A 22,234-nucleotide genomic window follows, 5' to 3' on the forward strand; every position below is an offset into this window, starting at 1 on the left:
CAGGGCCAGTCTTCCTCAGCAAAAAAAGAGGAGGATTGGCAGACGTTAGCACAGGGCTGATCTTCCTCACAGGAGGAAAAAAAAAAAAAAAGAGGAAGGTGTCTATTTTCCTCTAAAAATGTGATATTTAAAAACATAGCTCCTTATCATTTAACGTGATCTGAAAGGATTTTTTTAGTACGTGAACAGAACTTTTATCTTTGAGAAAAGAATTTTCATGTTTAATATCTATTTTAAGAAAAAGCAAATTGTAAGACTAACTATTGTCTGAAAATCATTAATACATTTTAATGATTTCTTTTAAACACCTGAATAGCATAGCATTACTTGCCAAACCCAAGAGAAGTCACCCTTGTTAACTTCAGCTACCAACATGGTGTCAGGTCATCTTCCCAGAGGATCACTAAGAAATCAGTGCAAAGCGATTAGGTGCCTCCACCTCAGGATATTCTCTCTGAAAAGGCAAATCTTCCAATATGTCTTGACCAAGAAATCATCCAACTGATATTTTGCTTTTATTTATTTTTCCTTTATTCAGAAAAATGCTATAGCTTAACATAGCAGTTCATTTTTTTTGTGTGTGTGTGAGGAAGATCAGCCCTGAGCTAACATCCATGGTAATCCTCCTCTTTTTGCTGAGAACTACCGGCCCTGAGCTAACATCTATTGCCAATCCTTTTTTTTTTTCTCTTTTTCTCCCCAAAGCCCCAGTAGATAGTTGTATGTCATAGTTGCACATCCTTCTAGTTACTGTATGTGGGACGCCGCCTCAGCATGGCCTGACAAGCAGTGCGTTGGTGCGCGCCCAGGATCCGAATCCGGGCCACCAGTAGCAGAGCATGAACACTCAACCGCTAAGCCATGGGGCCGGCCCCTAACACAGCAATTCTTAACCTTCAACATCATTCACAAATATTATGATTCTCTTTACCTCATCTGCAGGAAAAATCAGTGAATAGATTCAAAGATAACCTTTTATAAATAAAATATTTTTTAAACAATCCTTTATAATAAAAGATAAAATTTAAAGATTTTTTTTCTCGCACAGTTTTTCTTAAATCTTTGGTGCCTGCTACACATCTATGCAACTAAATGCCATCAAATGACTCATGAATTGATAAACACAAAATAATTATTAATAGAAAAATTTAGTCTTCCATTGCCCTTGGTTTAACAGCTTGTATTTCTGTGTGCTCACTCATGGTTTTAATTCTATACTATATATTTAACAGATATTTTCTACTAATAAGATTTTTGACAAATTTAAAAAATTTTTTAAATATTTAAATATTTTAATTTAAATATTAAATATTTTAAATATTTAAATATACATTTAAAAAATATTTATATTTCACAGAGTTCAAGCCAAAGATACCATTACTTCAAGGTTCATCTCAATTTTTGCTACTTCAACAAAAATCCACTACTACATTCAAGAAATACTTATACAGCCAAAAATGGGAAACTAAATAATTCTAAGTTGACTGCTGAAAAAACTCTAGAAATACTGGACAAAAAAAATTTTTCTAGCAATCTGCTCAGAGTCATCAGAGAGCTAAGAACGCAGTAAATAACTATGGAACCAATAAACAAGAGAAGTAGGAAGCCCAGAGAACTGGGCCTGTCTTTTTTGGGCTGCTTTTCCCATTATATATCTGCAAATTTCAGAAGCAGCAGCTGAGAGGACAGAAAGCTGAGAAATAATTTTGATAGTCTCATAGGATTAGGATGTAAAAATAGAGTCCAGATCTTACCAAGGAAGTAGGGTTGAAACCACAAAGGGCTACACAATAAAAGCAGGGGGAAGCGGAAATAGATTAGCCTGGCTTTATATGACCTACATTCCTTAAGGTGACCCTGGATTGCTAATGACCAACCCTCTGTTTGAAATACTTAGAGGTTTCTGTTTTCCTGAGTAAAATAAACTTAAGCTAGACGTTCTTAAATATAGAACTGTTTCCTGAAGAATTGTACAAATTAAAACAGAGCCAAATATACAATTGTCATTGAGTACTTAAAATGCAAAACATGAAGTCTCTATAGATTATCATTAGTTTGCCAAAAACAATTTTTTTGGCAAAAATTTTTTTTTTGGCAAAAAAAATTAAAAGGGAAAAATAGATTGACAGAAATATCACAACTGAATTCATACTATTTTTCTTTAAAAATGTGTTAGTTTCCACACTCATGAGTAGCTATAAAATTCAATCAACATCAACTAGTATAATCTTTTTGCAAGTATCGTCCTGATTTTAAGGAAGAATTTTGTTTTTTTGTTTGTTGTAACAATGACCCTGAAGCTTGCTGAACAGAGCAACAGGACACTGGAAACTTGGGCACATTTTTAATGCCATTCCATAAATCACTGGGTACAAACTCTGCACTGCAAGTAAGACAAAATTCCTTTAACCATGCAAAGAGAACTTATACCAAAAGCCTTCAAACTATCAAGTTTCCAGCTATATTGAAAATGATATCAACATATATGATATAATGGGTTCAATACAATGAATTACAAGGCAAATTAAAAAGAGTCTTTTAAACCAATGTTACCTCAATAAAAATAATAATAATAAAAATATAATTAAAAAAAGAAATGCAAGTTGCTGTTAACTAGACTTATTGTGGTGATCATTTTGCAATACACAGAAACATCAAATCACTATGTTGTACACCTGAAACTAATATATAATGTTACAATTATCTCCTTAAAAAAAAAGAAAAAAAAAACAAAAAATAAAAGAAGCTTTGAAGAAATATAAATAACAGTACAACCAGAATGCTTACTATGAATATAGCCTCGAAAAAACACAACCACATATTTAAGTACAAAAAAAGTACATAACTTGAGAGTTAGGACAGCATCTTTGGCTGTATTACAAACATTTCAGCCATAATGCAGAGCATATAGAGGAGGCAAAGTCACCTACAGAATGGAACATGGGAAGAACTAATGCCCTATAAGGCACTCTTTCTCAAAAGGAGGTCCTGGGACCATCTGCACTAAAATTATCTTAGATGCTGGTTTCAAAAGCAGATTTATGAAGCTCAGGATTCTTCCTTGTTAATAGACATCCCCAAGGTAACTCCAGCCCCTCACACCAGTAAAACCAGACAAGTTGTGATAGACCCCTCAGTTTCAGCAGATGTATGTTTACTGGTTAAGAGTAAAATTCAATAAAAAAGTAGGAGGTAGAGATATAAGGGAAGGGAAGAATGGGGAGAAAGAAAGCATTTTACTTCTTATTCAGGACCTCATTTTTCTTTCCTTCCCACATCCAACACGCACAAATATTCCACACAAAATATTGGCTACTTCATTTCTAGTCAACAGGAAACTTCAAAAATGAATTAAGATTTCAGGAATCATTTTGAGAAAGCAGATTGGTAACAAGTAGGGCAAGCTTAAGTTTGGTGAACAAGTCCCGAGTTCTTTCCACAAAACCACATCTTTACAGTTAGAAGTATTCTAGGCATGAGATATGGACTAAGAGATCTTCCAGCTTAGAATACAGATCTTATCTGTGTTAATCACAGTTTGATCGCTAACACCTAAAACAGCACCTATTGTTATAGAGGTAAGATATGCCTAAATTGCTACAATAAAAATACCAAAAAATGTAATGTTGAATCACTACACAAAAGAAGTCTATCTAACTACCATGAAACAGTCTAGGGCAGGCATTCCAGGGTGAGAGACTCTGCTCCACACAATCATCCAAGAAGCCAGGCTGACCACTCTGATATCTCAACAGGTGGCTTCCAAGGTCACACGTCTGCTGTCATTCCATTGCAGAGCCCACCCTGCAACATGGGAAAAGGTAAATGTGTGTGGAAGAATTACATGTAGAAGTAGAACTCCTACTCACTACGCTGGAGATAAATTAGTCACGTAGCCACATCTAGTTGGAAGGAAGGCTGGGAAATGTAGTCCACCTGGGTGCCTAAGATGTGTGGAGAAGAGTTGGAGGTCTTTTCAAGAATGATGCATTTCTGGGGCCAGCCCAGTCAGTGGCGCAGCAGTTACATGCACGCGCTCTGCTGCTGCGGCCCAGGGTTCACAGGTTCGGATCCCGGGCGCACACCGATGCACCAGTTGTCAAGCCATGCTGTGGCAGCGTCCCATATAAAGTAGAGGAAGATGGGCACGGATGTTAGCCCAGAGCCAATCTTCCTCAGCAAAAAGAGGAAGATTGGTGACAGATGTTAGCTCAGGGCTAATCTTCCTCAAAAAAAAAAAAAAGAATGATGCATTTCATTTCAATGATAAGTCTGGGATTCTCAAGTGAAGATGTGTCTAACAAGCTGGATGTAGAAATGCAGAGCTCAGAAAAGAAGCCAAGGCTATAGATATCGATTTATCTAGGCTATAGATATCGATTTATCTGTTATCAGCAGCAGACAGTACAGGTCAGTGTTTCTCAAACTTCAATCTCCAGACCCTCTGCATCACAATCATCCAGGGGGCTTGTGAAAAATACAGATTCAAAGCCTCCCCTTACTGAATCAGAATCTCTTGAGACTGGAAATCATTTTTAATGAGCTTCTAAGTGATTCTTATGAACACAAGTTTTAGAAACATAAGCAAAAGGAATAACTGCTGCCAATGATAAAGACAGATGAAGCTACCATAAATGACGGAAGGTGCCAAGAAGTCATCGTTAACAAGATCCTGTGGTTTCTGGACTGTTGTCACTCGATACTCCCTATTAGACCAATGGTTCTCAAGTCTAGCTTCACACTAGAATATCTGATGGCCTTTTAAAAAATACTGATGCCCAGGCTCCACCCAAGACCAATTAAATCAGATCTCCAAACGTGAGGACCTGGAATTGGTATTTTTCTTTAAAAAGCTTTCTACCTCATTCAGAATACAGCCAGGGTTGAGACCCACTATATCAGACAAGCTACTACTATATTCTCTTCCTTTCACAGTGCCAGATTGTTGCCCTACTCTACAGACTGCAAACTTTGGTTTTAATTAGCTGTGAACACTGAAAAATCAAGAGATTTAACATTTTAAAAATGTAGATTTTTGACTTCTTTTGAGGCAGGCCACGCTGGGCTTATATTCCCAAATGGCAAAGATCAGCTGGTACCAAGTAGCAGCTGCTCTGATCTGGCTTTCTGAGCCTCAGCGTTCATTTACATTCCCTGACTGGCCACTGTAGGTACATGAGTTATTTCCACTAATAGACAGGGGCATTATCACCATATAAACAAATAGGTTAACTGCTTACCTATAAGCATTACAAGTACTTGATGCGCAATAGCTGCATTTGTGTACTTAAGAAACAATATACAGTAATTTCAGGTGGTCTTGTGAATGTTTTCACCTCCTCAGCCTCTTCATAAACCAATCCCTCCAACTTCTTCCTTTAACTGAAACCTGGAATTTGAACATAAATACTACCTCCCTTCACACTCTTGAGTAGTAAGTGCACACTGATGACTCTGCCTCAAGGTCCCAAGGAATATGGGGCACAGGATTATGTTCCAAATCCTTCACCCTCTAAGAAAAGGGGCAAACAGCCCAACAAACTCCTTATTTAAGTTCATGCCATCCCACTGTAACTCCATCTGGCCAAGCTGGTAACTTTCCCATGCTTCCCAAAGCCTTTAACCCAATGACACAGTCTGCACTGTAACACTTCCTACCTACATCATGGGTGACTTTCAAAATTCATGTGGATCATTTGTGCAATACTGTAGCTCTTCCCTGACCACCTCCTACCTCTTCACAATACTTTAGCCACACACTTAAATCCTAAACCTTGCCACTCATTACCCAGAGGTGCTCTTCATCAGAATCCAATACTGCATTCTTAACACAACGTCTCATCCTTCAGTTTTCTCACTCCTACAATAACTCCACCTCTGATTCATGGATACCTTTAAGTCTCCTATATTTTCTAGCAATCCATGAACCCCATCCTGGCCTCACTTATTGCCCTTTCAGCCTAAATTACTATATTTGAACCACTCTATGAATACCAACAACTTTCTGTCCCAGCAATTGTGAAACATTGTCTTAGCCAACCCAAAGCCTGAATTAATTCCAAAATCTGTGATTTCTTCACTGATATAGTTACACTGCTATATCCTAGAGAGAAATTACACAAGCCTACAGATTGGACCCACTACGGATTCATGGTCTCTAACATTCACTGTGCCTTCAATTCCACTAGTAATATTTTTACTTATCATTAGTGAGCTCAATCTCCCATTCACCTCAGCAACTATTCTATATCTTGATAATTCCCTCAAAGTCCTCTAACCTAGCACCAAATCTTTCACTCTCAATGAGTTACCTCACTACGTGAAAAACATGGCAGTCACCAGGCATGAACTACCTCAACTGCCAGCCCAGATCCCCTTTCCTCCAATTTGCCTTCATCTGCCCCATCCTGATTTCATCCTCCCTTTCTTGGTATATGATTCCCTCCCCCCACCCCGCCCCGTTAAAAGTTAGCCCTTCAATCAATGGTCTTCATCCTGGTCCTCATTGACCTTCCTTCCTCAGTCATCCCTCTTCTGCCTTGTATCTTCAATCTCTCCTTTTCCTTTCTACCTATAAATACACTGAAGTCACTAATCAACTTAAAAAAAAAAAAGGTTTTAGGTGACCTCCCTTTAGCCAGTGTCCTTCAGCTAACATCGTTCCCCAGTCTCCTTCTCAATTAAGTATTTTTTAAAAGGTTATACAACCAGATCGAATCTACCTCCCCACTTGCATTCATCCTGACACAGCCACACCCAAGAGATATTTGAATCTTTATATTACTGGAATACTCAGTTGCATTAGACATTGGTGACCCCTAATACTGTTTTGTTTTTTTGTTTGTTTTTTTGTGAGGAAGATCAGCCCCAAGCTAACATCCGTGCTAATCCTCCTCTTTTTGCTGAGGAAGACCGGCTCTGAGCTAACATCTATTGCCAATCCTCCTCCTTCCCCGCCGCAACCCCGCAAAGCCCCAGTAGATAGTTGTATGTCATAGTTGCACATCCTTCTAGTTGCTGTATGTGGGATGCGGCCTCAGCATGGCCGGAGAAGCAGTGCATCTGTGAGCGCCCAGGATCCGAAACCGGGCCGCAAGTAGCGGAGCGCGCGCAGTTAACTGCTAAGCCACCGGGCCAGCCCCCCTAATATTGTTTTAAAAGTTTTATTTTCTACCACTTCCATAAAGGTGTTGCCTAGAGTTCTGACCTTAGTTAGTCCACTGCTCTTGTGTAACAACATCTTCTCCTTGGACAATCTCAATTTTGAATGCAGCTCCTCCCTTGACTCCATTCCTCCTATATTCCTAATCTAAGATAAAGGTATACATACAGTAAACAAAACCAAGAATCTAGGTATTTCTTTCTTCCTTATTCCCACATCCAACAATCACATCTTGCTGATTTTTTACTTCCTGAGCATTTATCAAATTTAATCCTTGTTCTCCCCATCCCAACTCCTCCAATTCAGATATTCATAATTTCTTGTTCTGTCTCCAGTGCGATCTTTACAAGTCATCCTCTACATTGAAGACGAAGTAAACTACAATCTCATTGGGTTACCTTAGCCCCCTTCTCCCTACCAGGTTAAAATTAGCTCCCCAGTGCTAATAGAATAAAACTTAGACTTAGTTATAGTTTAATCCACAATTCCCCAGCTCATAGATAATCATCTATTAATACCTCTACACATCAGGCAGCTTTGCTCATGCTCTTCCCTCTTTAAGAACACCTTCCCCATTACTCTTCTGATTAACTCTAATTTTTCCTTCAAGTTCTGTTCACCTTACCAGCTCCTACAGGAAACCTTTAATGAAACTCCAGCACAGGATAAGTGCTTCTTTGTTTGTCTTCATATGGTACTTTTATGCAACTTCAGCATGTAACGTATTATATTACCTATTTGTGTAATTTTTTTTTTTTTGGTGAGGAAGATCAGCCCTGAGCTAACATCCATGCCAATCCTCCTCTTTTTGCTGAGGAAGACTGGGCCTGAGCTAACATCCGTGCCCATCTTCCTCCACTTTATGTGGGACGCCGCCACAGCATGGCCTGACAAGCGGTGCATTGGTGCACACCCAGGATCCAAACCCAGGCCGCCACAGCGAAGTGCGCACACTTAACCACTATACCATGGGGCTGGTCCCTATTTGTGCATCTTTATTTCACTCACTAGACTGTAAGCTAGTGATAAAAGCACAATGCCCAACACATAGTAAACAATCAATAAACATCTGTACCACTGAACTAAACCACAGAAGATGTTTTATACAATTTTTCTCTCTCAAATTGTATGTCAGCTAAGAAGATAAAATTGCTATAATAGGGCCAGCCCCGTGGCTTAGCGGTTAAGTGCGCTTGCTCTGCTGCTGGCGGCCTGGGTTCGGATCCCGGACGCGCACCGACGCACCGCTTCTCCGGCCATGTTGAGGCCGCGTCCCACGTACAGCAACTAGAAGGATGTGCATCTATGACATACAACTATCTACTGGGGCTTTGGGGAAAAAAAATAAATAGATAAATAAATTTAAAAAAAAAATTGCTATAATAAAATTAAAAATTAAATCTACTGTTTTCAAAATATCAACAAGTATGAAAATACTAAACTACTTAATCAAAATTTTCCACATATGAATACAGAAAAATCCCAACATTTAAAAATAAAGTATACTGGCCACTTGGTGACACTCTTGTTCCATATTTTTAAATATTATTAATACTTTATATCAGTTTCATCCTAAGGTTTATTCTAAGACCTCATAATTACAGGTGGAAAAATGGTCCTGTTAAAAACCTCATTCTGTCTAAATCAATAACCCTTGGGAAAGTATGACATATTCCTTGAATACAAAATGAAATAAATCCTAACATATTCTGAATTTCATCTACAAATGTTTTGAACAAATAGATAATATAATCACTGTGTAAATACAGAACCAAAATGAGTAGGTGATAATACACTTGAAAGGCAGATAAATTATTAGAGATGTGCCTCTGTTAAATAATAAAGTGATAACTTTCAGAGTAGGGATGGGGGTGGTTTATAGGAGGATGACAGAAAACTTGATACATTCTCTTTTCCTGTTAGCTGTAGTTTAATCCAGTTGCTTCCAATGATTCCACACTCCCATTAGTGAAACAATTTGAATATGAACCACTAATACGTGTATGCTAGATTTATAAAGTACATAATGTGCTACAACACAAAACACATAAAACAGAAAGTGAAAAAGATTAGATAAATTATAAACAGAAAGTTCCAGTGCCAGTAATAGACCTGTGGAAGATGGTATGAAAGCAAGACAGCCCAACAGCAGCCAGTGATGGCAATCTGCAAAAAGAAGGTGCTGGAGACAGTGAGAAAGACGACTCACAGGGTCAGAAAATTAACTACATAAGGGAATGTGAACAAATATATTGAGAATACTGGTTTCAGGTCTGGGATCAGATTTTACCCTAATTAGAAGCTAATAAGTTAAACTGTTACTGTTTCATGGACGTTGGCAGAAGACACAAGACTCCTAGGTCAGAGACAAAGGACTTTATTACTCTCAGCACAGCAAGCACATAAGCACTGGCCTGTTTACACCAGCTCTCCCTGGTCCCAACTCCCAAAGCGATGATGTGATATAAGACTAGATGGATGCTGCACACATGGTGGGCTGGTTCACAATTGAGGCACACTGAACTTGGGGAACACACAATTTTTACACCAAGCAATAAGCAAGGCTACTATTTGTCACAGAGGAGGACATTACCTTCTCCTTCAAGACTGCTCACTATAAATTCAACTCTGAGAAACAGCATGGATAAAAAGTGATCAGGGCCTAACATTCTTGGCATAGTTTGGTAAGATGTGTAGCAGTGCAAGAGACCCATGGAGAACTGTGTCTCCCAACAACTGGGAGTCAGGTTTCTCACTGACAGAAAAGGGAGGGAAAAACATGGAAAAGAGGAAAGGACACTGCCATGAACTCATGGTCTTCAATATACATAAATACTGTATACAAATAAATACAGATATAAAAATGTGTGTGTGTGTATGCACACCTAGTGTCCAGATCTTGGTTTCAAAAAACCACTCTACACTAAAGAGAATCTCTGCTCCTTGGAGAAATAGCTGATTTTAGGGCTGAGGCAGAGAAATATAAGAAGAACCTGGAAGATCTTGCATCAGAAAGTGAGGAAGTGATCAAAGAATGATGTGGACAAGTCAAAACAACACAGAATACTTTGATTTGGCAATGGATTCTTAGATATGACAAAAGCATTAGCAACAGAAGAAAATACAGATAAACTGGACTTCACCAAAATTTAAAATTTTACACATCAAAGGACATTATCAATAAAGTGAAAAGACAACCTTAGAATGGGAGAAAATATTTGCAAATCATATATCTGATATGGATTTAATATCCAGAATATATAAAGAACTCCTAAAACTCAACAAAAAACAGACAACTCAATTTTTAAAAAGGCAAAAAAACCGAATAGACATTTCTCCAAAGATGCACAAATAGCCAACAAGCACAAAAAATGTTGCTCATCATCACTAGTCATTAGGGAAATGCAAAACCAAACCACAATAAGATATCACTTCAACCTACCAGGATGGCAATAAAAATAATAATAATAGGAATATAGTAAGTAAGTGTTGGTGAGGATGTGGAGAAACTGGGACCCTTATGTGTTACTTGTGGGAATGTAAAATAGTGCAGCCACTACATAAAACAGTGGTGGTTCCTCAAAAAACTAAACACAGAATTACTACATGAATCAGCACTTACACTCCTAGGCATGCACTCAAATTGAAAACAAGGATTCAAAACAGATACTTACACACCAACGTTCACTGCAGCATTATTCACAATAGCCAAAACATGGAAACAACCCAAATGTCCATCAGAGGATGAATGGATAAAATGTAGTATATACATACAATGGAATATTATTCACTCATAAAAAGGAATGAAGTTCTGATATATGCTACAACATGGATGAACCTTGAAAACATGCTAAGTGAAAGAAGCCAGACACAAAAGGACAAATATTGTATGACTCCACTTATATGAAATATCTAGAATAGACAAGTCCACAAAGACAGAAAGTAGAATGGTGTTTGCTAGGGGCTGGGGGTAAGGGGGAATGAGGAGGTACTGTTTAACAGTTACAGAGTTTCTGTTTGAGGTGATGAAAAAAAGTTTTGGGGGGGCCAGCCCCATGGCGTAGTGGTTAAGTTTGGCAGACTCTGCTTCAGCAGCCCAGGTTCATGGGTTTGAATCCAGGCGCGGACCTACACCACTTATCAGCCATGCTGTGGCGGTGACCCATATACAAAAAATAGAGGAAGACTGGCACAGATATTAGCTCAGGGCTAATCTTCCTCAACCAAAAAAAGAGGAAGATTGGCAATGGATGTTAGCTCAGGGTGAATTTTCCTCAGCAAAAAAAAAAGTTTTGGAAATAGTGGTGATGGTTGCACAACATTGTGAATGTAATGCCAGTGAACTGCACACTTAAAAATGGTTAAAATGGCATATTTTATGTTATATATATTTTCTAAACAAAATATTTTTTTTAACAAACTCAGAAGCCAACTTGAAGGGACTCTCACTGGTCAAATGTGGACATCAAAATAATGATAGCAATAGATTATAACACAGAATAAAATAGGAATCTATGAGTCCACAGTGATATAAACAAAGTTCTGGTTTTATTTAAAGGGGGTGGTGGAGAGAAGAAAAAGCTGTTCCTCACAACAGAATGCCTGCATAACAAATACAGAAAGAACACTCTAATTACAAAGTCATCCATTAAAAACCATCATATTAACAATTAATTCAGGCAAGAAACATCAGTGACTGCTAAAACTAGTGGGTGAAAGTGGGATGAAGAATGGCATAATCACATAGTTTCAAAGCATCTCCCCACAAAACACTTATTAATTTCAGGAGAGGAGGCTAACTTCATAGAGAAGAAATTTTGCAGACCCCATCTTAATCAAGTGATAAAAGTTAACACCACCAATAAGGAGAAAAATCAACAACATGTGTAACCTAATAGGATGCAATAAAAAGAATACAGCATCACTTCAGAGGTTGCCAGAGCAAAAACGCATAACCTGGGTCTAATCACGAAGAAACATGAGACAAGCCTAGACTGAGACACATTCTACACAATATCTGCCCTGTATTCATCATGCCAAAAACAGTGAGCCATCAAAGTCAAGAAAAGACTGAGGAATTCTTCCAGATTAAAGAAGTATACAAAAATATGACCCATGAGCTCAGATTAGATAATTTTGCTATAAAGCCCATTATTGGGACATTGTTGGAGTCATTAATGGGGTCTCTGGTGAAAGGTTACAGGAGTTCTTTGAATTATTCTTCCAACTTCTATAAATTTAAACATTATTTCAAATAAAACGTTTTAAATGTTCTAATGTTTTCTTCCCACAATACAAAGAATTACCATGTACACCCCACGGACAAAAACAAAAACACTGACTAGCATGGTTTTCCTAATTGCTCAGAACCTTATTCTCTTACCAATATACACAATTACTCCTTGCATGGTTTACAACGCCATGATTTTTTTTTCCTAAAACAACAGCTATTTTCTATTCACAAAGTCTTTCAGATAGGAACTCTTCAATGAGCCCATCTGACAGGGAAGAGCTCACAGTCAGTCAGAAAGATCCAGCCAGTAAAAGCTATAGCTTTTGTGATAACATAAAACCTGAGACATTACTGCAGACACCCAGACATCCGGGTGAAGGTGCAGGAGAGCAGGAAAGTGTAGAAGTAGAATCTACTCCACTACACACTTTATTTTTCTTATAAAAATTATCTGTTTTGTTTTTTATCTGTTTACTACCTGTAATCCATACTAAAATGTAGGCTTCATGAGAGGGGGAGCTTTTTATCCCCAGAGACTAGAAGAGTACCTGATATATGCCAGACACACAAGAAATATTTATCAAATGAATGAATATACCATATAGAATGAACTCTATACTCTGAAAACAGAAACTACACCTTGTTTTAATGCCCATGTTACAGTCAAGAATACTGATCAACTAATGAACCATTAATGATAAATGAATTTCAAACAGTAGAATAAGAGTACAGCAAACATTCTCTGAACACAGAATAACTAGAATATAGGGCCGGCCCCGTGGCTTAGGGGTTAAGTGCACGCGCTCCGCTGCTGGCGACCCGGGTTCGGATCCCAGGCGCGCACCGACGCACCGCTTCTCCAGCCATGCTGAGGCCGCGTCCCACATACAGCAACTAGAAGGATGTGCATCTATGACATACAACTATCTACTGCAGCTTTGGGGGGAAAATAAATAAATAAATAAAATCTTTCAGAATAACTAGAATATAGAATAACTAGAATATATCAGAATCAGTATAAAATTGCAATATATCAGAATCTATGGGATAGTTACAGCAATGCTTAAAGGAAATTTCAAAATCCTACTTATATTAATAAATAAGATGGAAAGAAAAATAAACTAAATATCCAAATTAAAATGTTAGATTTTTTTTAATGGAAACGGTAAGTGTTTCCTCAGTGCCTATAAGGCATTGACAAGGCAAACTGATAACATCTATTAAAATTTAAAATACATATGCTCTTTGACCCAGAAATTTCACTTTTGGCAATCTGTCCCATAGAAACTAAAGTACTGTTTCATAAAGACATTATGTCCTCAGACTTACTGGTGCACTGTTTTGTACTGGAAATAGAGTGAATATTAATAAGTAAACAGCTAAATTATCTGGTATATCCACATCACGGAATATTACTTGGCAATTAAAAAGATTCAAATTAAAGTTAAGCCAAATAACTTGAAGAGATTTCCACAAGCCACTGAATGAGAAAAGCAACTTAGAGAAAAATATGTATAACATGATCTCATTAACAACAATCAAATACCCCAAATGTTTATTAATATAGAGAAAAATATAGTAGAACATGTACCAAGCTGTTAATATGGCTGTGGGAACTGGGGAGTCACATATATCATTTTATTTATGTAAAATTATACACATATAGGAAAAAATAAAATGCTAAAAGATACAGGAAGAATAAAGATAAAAACAGAAACTATCACTTAAAAACTGAAAAACAGTAGAACTAAAACCTAAGAACTATTTCTTTGGGGGAAATATAAACCACTAGCTAATCTAATCAAAAACGGTTTGGTTTTTTGTTGTTGTTGTTGTTTTTTTTTTAACAATTTTGCCTTTTATATTTAGGTCTTTATTTACCAGATATTTATTTTGACAGACCAGGCTTCCTATCTCATGTTTTTTTCAAATGGAAGGCCATTTGTCCCAGAACTTGTTTATTGAAAAGTTCATTCTTTCCCCATTTGATTTGTAATGCCACTGTTGCTATACCCCAAACTCCTGGACATGTCTAGTTCTGTTTTTAGACTCCCTATTCTGGTTCACTGTTTACATTACTACAGCTTTATAAGTTTTGATATATGGTATACTGAGTCTTCACATCTTTTTCAAAATTATTTTTGCCATTTGGCCCTTTACTCCTTCACATTAATTTTAGAATCAGCTTGCCAACTTCCATACAAAAAAATCCTGGAATTTAGACTGGAACCAGATTGAATTCATACCTGAATTAAAGAATGGTATGATCTGTCTCTTCCCAGGCAGGGATGTCACATATATGTTGCTCTCTTTATTCAGGTCTTTTTTAATGCTCTTTAGAAATGACATATAATTTCACCTATGTAGGTCTTACACACTTGTGTTACATTTATTCCTATTACTCGTTTTTATGCTATGGTAAATATTTTTAAATTACATTTTCTAATTTATGCTGCTAATAGTTAATTTTATCATTTTGAACGTTGTTAATTTCCTAATAGTTCTAATAGTCTACAGACTCTCTTGGATTTTCTGCATAGATAATTATATCATATGTAAATAGTTTTCTTTCATTCTAACCTTTATACCTTTATTTTTCTTACTGTGGAGGCTGAAACCTCCATACCACTATAAATAGAAGCAGTGATAGCAGGCATCATTGCTTTGTTCTGATTTTTTTTTAAGCATTTTTAACCTTAAGTGTCTTTCTGTAACTGTCAAGGTCGAATAGATTTTTTTTTATATTTATTTATTATTTTTTTGAGGAAGAATAGCCCTGAGCTAACATCTGTTGCCAATCTTTCTCCTCTTTTTTGTTTTTCCTTTTTTCTCCCCAAAGCCCCAGTAGATGGTTGTATGTTATAGTTGTACATCCTTCTAGTTGCTCTATGTGGGACGCTGCCTCAGCATGGCTTGATGAGCGGTGCGTAGGTCCGCGCCCAAGATCCAAACCAGTGCACCCCAGGCTGCCAAAGCAGAATGCGTGGACTTAACTGCTACGCCACCAGGCCAGCCCCTATTCTGATTTTAAAGCAAATGCTTCTAACTTTACCATTCAGTATAGAAAACGCTCATTTATCAGATAAAGGAATTCTCTTCCATTCCTACCTGGCTAAAAGTTTTTATAATTATTCTGTTAATTTTAACACAGTAATTAAATTTTATCAAAGTATTTTTTAGCATCTATTCTCTCTATTGCTTCTTTTGGGAGAGGCAGTCTGCCATGAGCTCTGAATGTCCCTACACATCCCTGCCATTTATGACAAATTGCAAGACCTAACCATCCACTGACACTGAACAGTTTCTGTAGCTGGTCACAGAGACCATTAAATAGGTCAAGGTGACCACAGCATAACTACTGTGTGACTGCTCCTTCCCAGGGAAAGGAGGACAGGCTTGCTTCCTGCTTGGTACAAAAGGTACCAAGCTCTTGACCCTGGTTCCTCAGCTCTGGTGCATCCCACTCTATGTATAGCCACCATCTCTGTCCGTCACCTTGCTCTGTGGGACTTTGGGGCAGGGAACCGGCACCACCACCCTGATGCCCCTGCTGACTGCTCTGCTGTGAGTGACAAACTGCCTTGTCATGATCCACTGAATCCTGTTGTTTACTTTTGGCACCTAGGGAGTTGTGGCAGTTGACTTCTTTCCATTCTCTACGGGTTATTCTCTGACAGTTCACAAGAGATCTTTAAAAGGCTTCTTTCACAACTTCCAACACAATCATGGTGAAGCCATTTAAAAAAAAAAAAAATCAAGCTGGTTAAATCTGTCCATCTTTTTTTTCCTGACTATTCTATCAGATGCCTCTATAAGTAACCAAAGCTAACTATGATTGAGGTCATTCCAAAATGAGTTTTCCCAACAGAACTTTATTGATAAAAATAAAGCAACTGAGAAAACAGCTTGTAATAGGAGACACTTTGTAATGACTCAAATAGTCTAAAAAAATGTCTTGCCTTCTAATTCAGCAAATATATACCTTATAATCCATACCACACATTAAGAATAATTTACTAATTTGATAAGAAATATCAAGTTCAAATATTTTTAAATATATATTTTTATTATCAATTACAAAATGCTAATAGACACAGAACACTATCAGTGCTACTGTTATATTACATAGTCACAAAAAGAATATAATGCTTGTTGTTTTCAAAATTTTAATCCTAATAAAACAATTTCATCTATGTACCTTGAGATTAGATTTCAAAAGCATACATCTCAGTGAGTCAAGTATCAAGGTAGTTATGTTATTATTTTTATCTTTTTACCTGTATTCAGGCTGTCGGCCTGTGGAATGATCATCCCTTGTCCACCTATAGCCAGATTCATCCTGTAAAATAAAAAAGTTACTTAGATATTTGTTTATATTATTTTGGTCAACTAGGATATATCTAACAGTACTACTGGAAACTAGTCTCTGAGACCAAAATAAAATGAGGGCAAAAGCACCTTTCTAAATTTCTCTGAGCTTCAATGGCATAAAAAAGAAAAAAAAGATACAGCAAGTCATCCATTTCGGCAACTAATTTATTGACTGAGATCCTGTGGTACCACTTATCTCTATAAAAGTGCTTCAAGTATTTCTTTAGTAGGCCCTAACAGCCTTACATACCAGCATCACAACAGCTAAGGGCTGCTCAAGAACCAAGGCTCAATTTAAATTTAATCAAGCATACATTTCTTGACCTCTCATTTTATTCTTTCTTCTGTCAAATTCTCTCACCAATTTGCAGACATAAATTCAATGAAGAATTTACTACTTTTCCATTTTTGTTCAAGCTTTCTTTTCTCATCTTACTTCCCATTACAAACATTGGAAACAATGTAATAAGAAACCATCACTTACTGACAAGCTATATTAGAGCAACATGTGGCACTAAGTTTAATCAAACAAAGCACATTTTGTCCTCTAAAACAGATACATTTGAAAAGGTGCATAAAAAGGAACCCACATAGTAATCCACATTCAATAATTTTAAAATTATACATAGAACAATATAATATGTGAATTACAGTCAAAAACAGATTCAGCTAAAATAAATATTATCTTCATCTTCCTCTTTAGCATCACATACCCTACTCTTACATAAGTAAAATGTATTTATCATTTCCTTCTCAACATTAAATATAAAAAAACAAAAGAAAAAACTCAACAGCTATAATAAAATATTGGATCAAGTAGTTTGCTTTATACGACTGAACTCTAGAGAAGAACTAGCGTCATGAGAGTCCTAAGGATCTCAACTGGGCTTGTTTGTTTGAAGAGAGTTTAAACAGAAAACGTTGTATAAAGTATGAACAAACACACTTCGTAACAATAATAGAAAAAATTATTGTTGAAGCACTACTATGCTACAAAGTATTAGAAAAAAATCATGTTCGTGAAGCTTCAAATAGAAACTGGTCAAATGAATCCAAAATTCCCTGTCTACACTAAATAGCTACAAGGTTTTCATAATAGGCCTAACAACTTTATACAAAGGCCAAATTGTTTCTTCCTGAGACTATGTGAAAAAAGGGTTCCAATGGCAAAATCCAGTATTTCTAGAATAGAGGTAATGCATAATGTTTACTTTTCAACATCAAATCCCTCTTCCTAAAGGAACAGCATGACACTTAGAAATTGAACAAAGGGGCCGGCCCCGAGGCTTAGCGGTTAAGTGTGCGCGCTCCGCTACCGGTGGCCCAGGTTCGGATCCCGGGCGCACACCGACGCACCGCTTCTCCAGCCATGCTGAGGCCGCGTCCCACATACAGCAACTAGAAGGATGTGCAACTATGACATACAACTATCTACTGGGGCTTTGGGGAAAAAAAAGGAGGAGGATTGGCAATAGATGTTAGCTCAGAGCCGGTCTTCCTCAGCAAAAAGAGGAGGATTAGCATGGATGTTAGCTTAGGGCTGATCTTCCTCACAAAAAAAAATAATAATAATTGAAAAAAATAATCAATTCTATGAGTAGTAACAAAACCATAACACCCTAACCTCTAAAAACAAGCCCAAGAAAACACTGAATGGTCTCATTACCACTACAGAATTGTCAAGGGTCACTATCATGTAGTAGTAAGAGAAATAGACTCCCATACATACCCACCCTGGGGAAATCACCTTACCTCCATTTCTTCAAGTGTAAAGTATGGAAACTAATTCCAACAGCCAATGTGAGGTCAAATTTTATTATAAACAATGTTTGAATATGTACTGTTAATTATAATATTATACAGTAGGGAAGGGGAAAACAGAAAATGTAGGAAAACGGTCTAGCAGAGGAATGTGGTAAACATGCAGGCTAGGTCAAAGGAACTTGCATCAAGGAATAGCTTCAATCAAGTTCAATGACAAATTACTGCAACATTAAATACACACTTCTACATTATTAAAGATAACCCAAGAGAAACAAAATATAGTAGCAATAGCAGCTAACATTTAACGAGTGCTTACTATAGTACAGGCAATGTTTTGAGTGCTTTCTAATCTGAGTTAGTAAGTAGACTTTAATAATAACTATAACAAAAATGAGACTGAGTCTCAACAACGTTAATCCAACCTCACCCACAGCATTTCATCATGATGAAAATAATCAAAGTAATTATAAGTGGGCACATCCAGTAAGAGATGGTAACCACCTGCTCATCACTTATTGAGTACAAAGGCAATAATTAATTACCTTTATCTGGTTCTGCAAATCCTTGCCAATTTGGGGGATAAAAAAGCAGGCTAGTTGGAATTAATGTCATGTAGATAGAGCTATCCAGAGTGCTTAATCCAGAGTGCTTACCCACTTTGTCCAGCACCCCAGGATTCTTGACTACCAGTTCCCATTTGACAGCTCCAGCAGGCAACTCAACAGAGCATCAAGCAGGAAGTGTTTATTCAACTGCCTTCATGGCCAGTCACATAAATTTCAAAAATTACATGATTTTTAAACTTATAAAAAATAACAATTAGTACACGGGGGAAATTTACATACTCCTCTGTGAGGTGGACCACTTCTTCGATCATGAGAAAAACTGCGGCCCTCGTCATAGTCTCGGTAATCAACATGACTGTAATATCTATTGTAGCTTCCTTCACCAGGTCTGTCTAGTAGTGGTGGTTTCTTTGGCACAATATTAACTACTCTATGGTAGCCATCCTAAAACAGACAAAAAGAAATATATAAAAATCACTAATTTCTCTATTTGGTTTTGGAAAGGTTTTTAAAAAGCACAGGACTTCTTATCCTTAATCAAATTAGGGTAAATGTATAAACAAACAAAAATGCATTAATGAAATAACATGAATATAACTAACAGTAAGTTCTTCACATGGATTAAAGGAAATAAAATTGTTCAATGAAGAAAGCCAGGTGTTTAAAATAACATGCAGCAATGAGAAAAACCAATCATAAATAAAAGAAAAAATACAATACTATTGTTCTAATAAAAAATAACTACAGAAAGAATGTTACAATAGTTCTAATCCCTAATTGCCCACTGGGAATTTTAGAAATAAAACCACTTAAGACAGCACACATCTTCAGTCTACTGTGTTTGAAGTATACTGTTCAAAGAAATACAAGATTTTTACACATAACCAACAGCAAACAGAGAGGTAATACTGAGCTAGAAAGACCAAAAGGAAACATTTTGCTATTTTTCCAGCAGCACTGGAGAAAGGAGAGCCTTTGACTTCACACTTTTGGAAACAAAATAAAATCTGAGACAAAATTTGCACTACTTTCCAAAGTAATATGTTGTTAGTGTTTTAAAGATTTAGCAACTGAATGGATTTTTTGTAGGGGCTGGGAAATCGGACTGAGGGAGAAGAACATGTCTTAGGTTAGTGGCTGCTGTGAAATAACTGACAAACATGATTACGAACAGTAAGAACTAGAGAGCTACAGCACACGTATCTGTAAATAATCTGGTCTCGAGCATTCACGATATGTCTTTCTATCAGTCTCAGATGAGATATATGGTAAAGAAACTGGAAAGCTATCAAAGAATAAGACATGATCAATATGAGTTAACTAATTTGACAAAATGAAAAACCAAAACATAAGGCCCAACATTCCATGCTGGTTACTTTACCATCCTAAGCCTCAGTTTCATTATCTGTAAAATGAGATTGATACTAATACCTACTTCATGGGGTTGTTGTGATGACTAAACAAAAAACAGATTGTAAAGCATTTAGCACAGTAGCACACATGAAGTGCTCAAAAAATGTTTGCTATTTTGATTACTACTTTTGCAAGTCTAAGTGAAAATAAATTCTTCATTGTGTCTATTTCGTTAAATTACTTCTCAGCATTAATAACTACAACTATTGAGTTATTACATTACAATATCCTATTTGAATTTCTCAATGGGTAGGAAATTTGTCAACGTGCTGGGAAAAAATAAAATCAATAGTTCATACCTATTTGCGAGTTAAAATGACGGACCCAATTTTTTTCCATGGAGATATAGTTTCCTTCTTTAGTATGTTGGATATTAAATTATAAGATTTATTCTATATGTTTACATAAAATATGGTGCACAAAGAAATTTACTGACTCTTCTAAACATTACCTTTCACAGAAATTTCAACTAAATCTAAGCAAATACTGAGCATCTAAAAAAAATATGGCATTAGCAACATTACAATTTACAGCATTTTCTAATTCAAAATTTGTCATTCATAAAGTTAGAATCACTGATTTCTCCAATTCCAAGCAACCATAAAATTCCATTCCACAATATCCTTGTTTGTACATGCTTATTTGGAGGGATGGTGGGGTGAGTGCGCACATGTCTAAACACTTCTGTGAATAGGGAGCTTATTACCTTACCAAGCAGCCTGATCCTTTGTTCAATTCCCCTAATTACTAGAAAGTTATTTCAGGCTTATAAAACATATATGGTAAAACTTTCAAAGAAGTAAAACTCAAATCACATTTAGTTATATATTTAACAACCTGATTTTACTGAATAAAAGGAAAAAGTCATTCCAAATTTGTTAATCAGCAAAAGAAAAAAAACTCCTAATGCCAGCTCTATTATCTAGCAATGAAGACCAAACTGACATTTTCTTTACGTTTTGAGAAAGTGTTCCAATATAAGTACATTATACCATCTCTGCTCTGTAGGCATCTGATCTTAAAGAAAATTCCCTAGCTATATGAAAAGATTTAACGAAATGAAGATGACTGTAGGAGTCTGTAACAAAGCAAGTCTGTATTTTCAAAGAGAGTTCATGTCTTATCCAGACATACCATTCAAGGATTTCTTTTCCTTTCCAATAAAATCCATGACAAGAGGCAAAGATTTCAGAATTTTTCTTTCAAAAGCTTCTATCATTAAGAAAGTTCAAACAGCATTTTATATTACCTGCAATGCGAGACCTGAATGGAAATACCATCACTGTTTGAAATTCTTGTACAAATCACACATTAAGCTATAACCAAGTAATTTTCCTCTCTAAATACTAACAGAAGTACACAAGGCTTCAGGTAATGATATGTTTGGAACCTCCATTTTAGAAGTATCTTAGAAAACAATGGCACCATTACCAGAAAACAGAAATAAAAATTATGACTAAAAAATATCTTTACAAGTTTTTAGGATAACAGGGTCATTTTCAATTATTTAAAAAATGAACTCAAGAAAATGAAATATTTCTATTAATTAAAATGCAGATATTTCAAATCTTGAGTTTGGACCTAAAATCTCAATTTACCTCAATGAAATAAATTTTCACTGCTTCTCTTCATTATGAAAAAACTATAACATCCCTATCAATTAAAACGATCAGGGGCCAGCCCAGTGGTGCAGTGGTTAAGTTCACGAGCTCTGCTTTGGCGGCC

General features: G+C 36.5%; 1 protein-coding gene across 9 annotated transcripts in view; it reads right to left on the minus strand.

The window, feature by feature from the left end:
• Positions 1 to 22,234, minus strand: part of PPHLN1 (periphilin 1) — a 116,949-nt gene that overhangs the window by 70,549 nt on the left and 24,166 nt on the right. For 5 of the 9 annotated variants that reach the window (XM_004428905.3, XM_014786379.2, XM_014786377.2 and 2 more), the window contains 2 exons: positions 19,376 to 19,540; positions 16,673 to 16,734 (listed from right to left, as the gene is read on the minus strand). In XM_004428905.3, the coding sequence (XP_004428962.1) occupies positions 16,673 to 16,734; positions 19,376 to 19,540 (227 nt within the window). The remainder of the gene's footprint in view (positions 1 to 16,672; positions 16,735 to 19,375; positions 19,541 to 22,234) is intronic. The other 4 variants (XM_014786383.2, XM_004428907.3, XM_087442549.1 and 1 more) reach the window with 1 other exon arrangement.

The sequence above is a fragment of the Ceratotherium simum genome, chromosome 17, assembly GCF_057802395.1.
Source record: "Ceratotherium simum simum isolate JZ-2026a chromosome 17, ASM5780239v1, whole genome shotgun sequence".
NCBI lineage: Eukaryota > Metazoa > Chordata > Mammalia > Perissodactyla > Rhinocerotidae > Ceratotherium > Ceratotherium simum.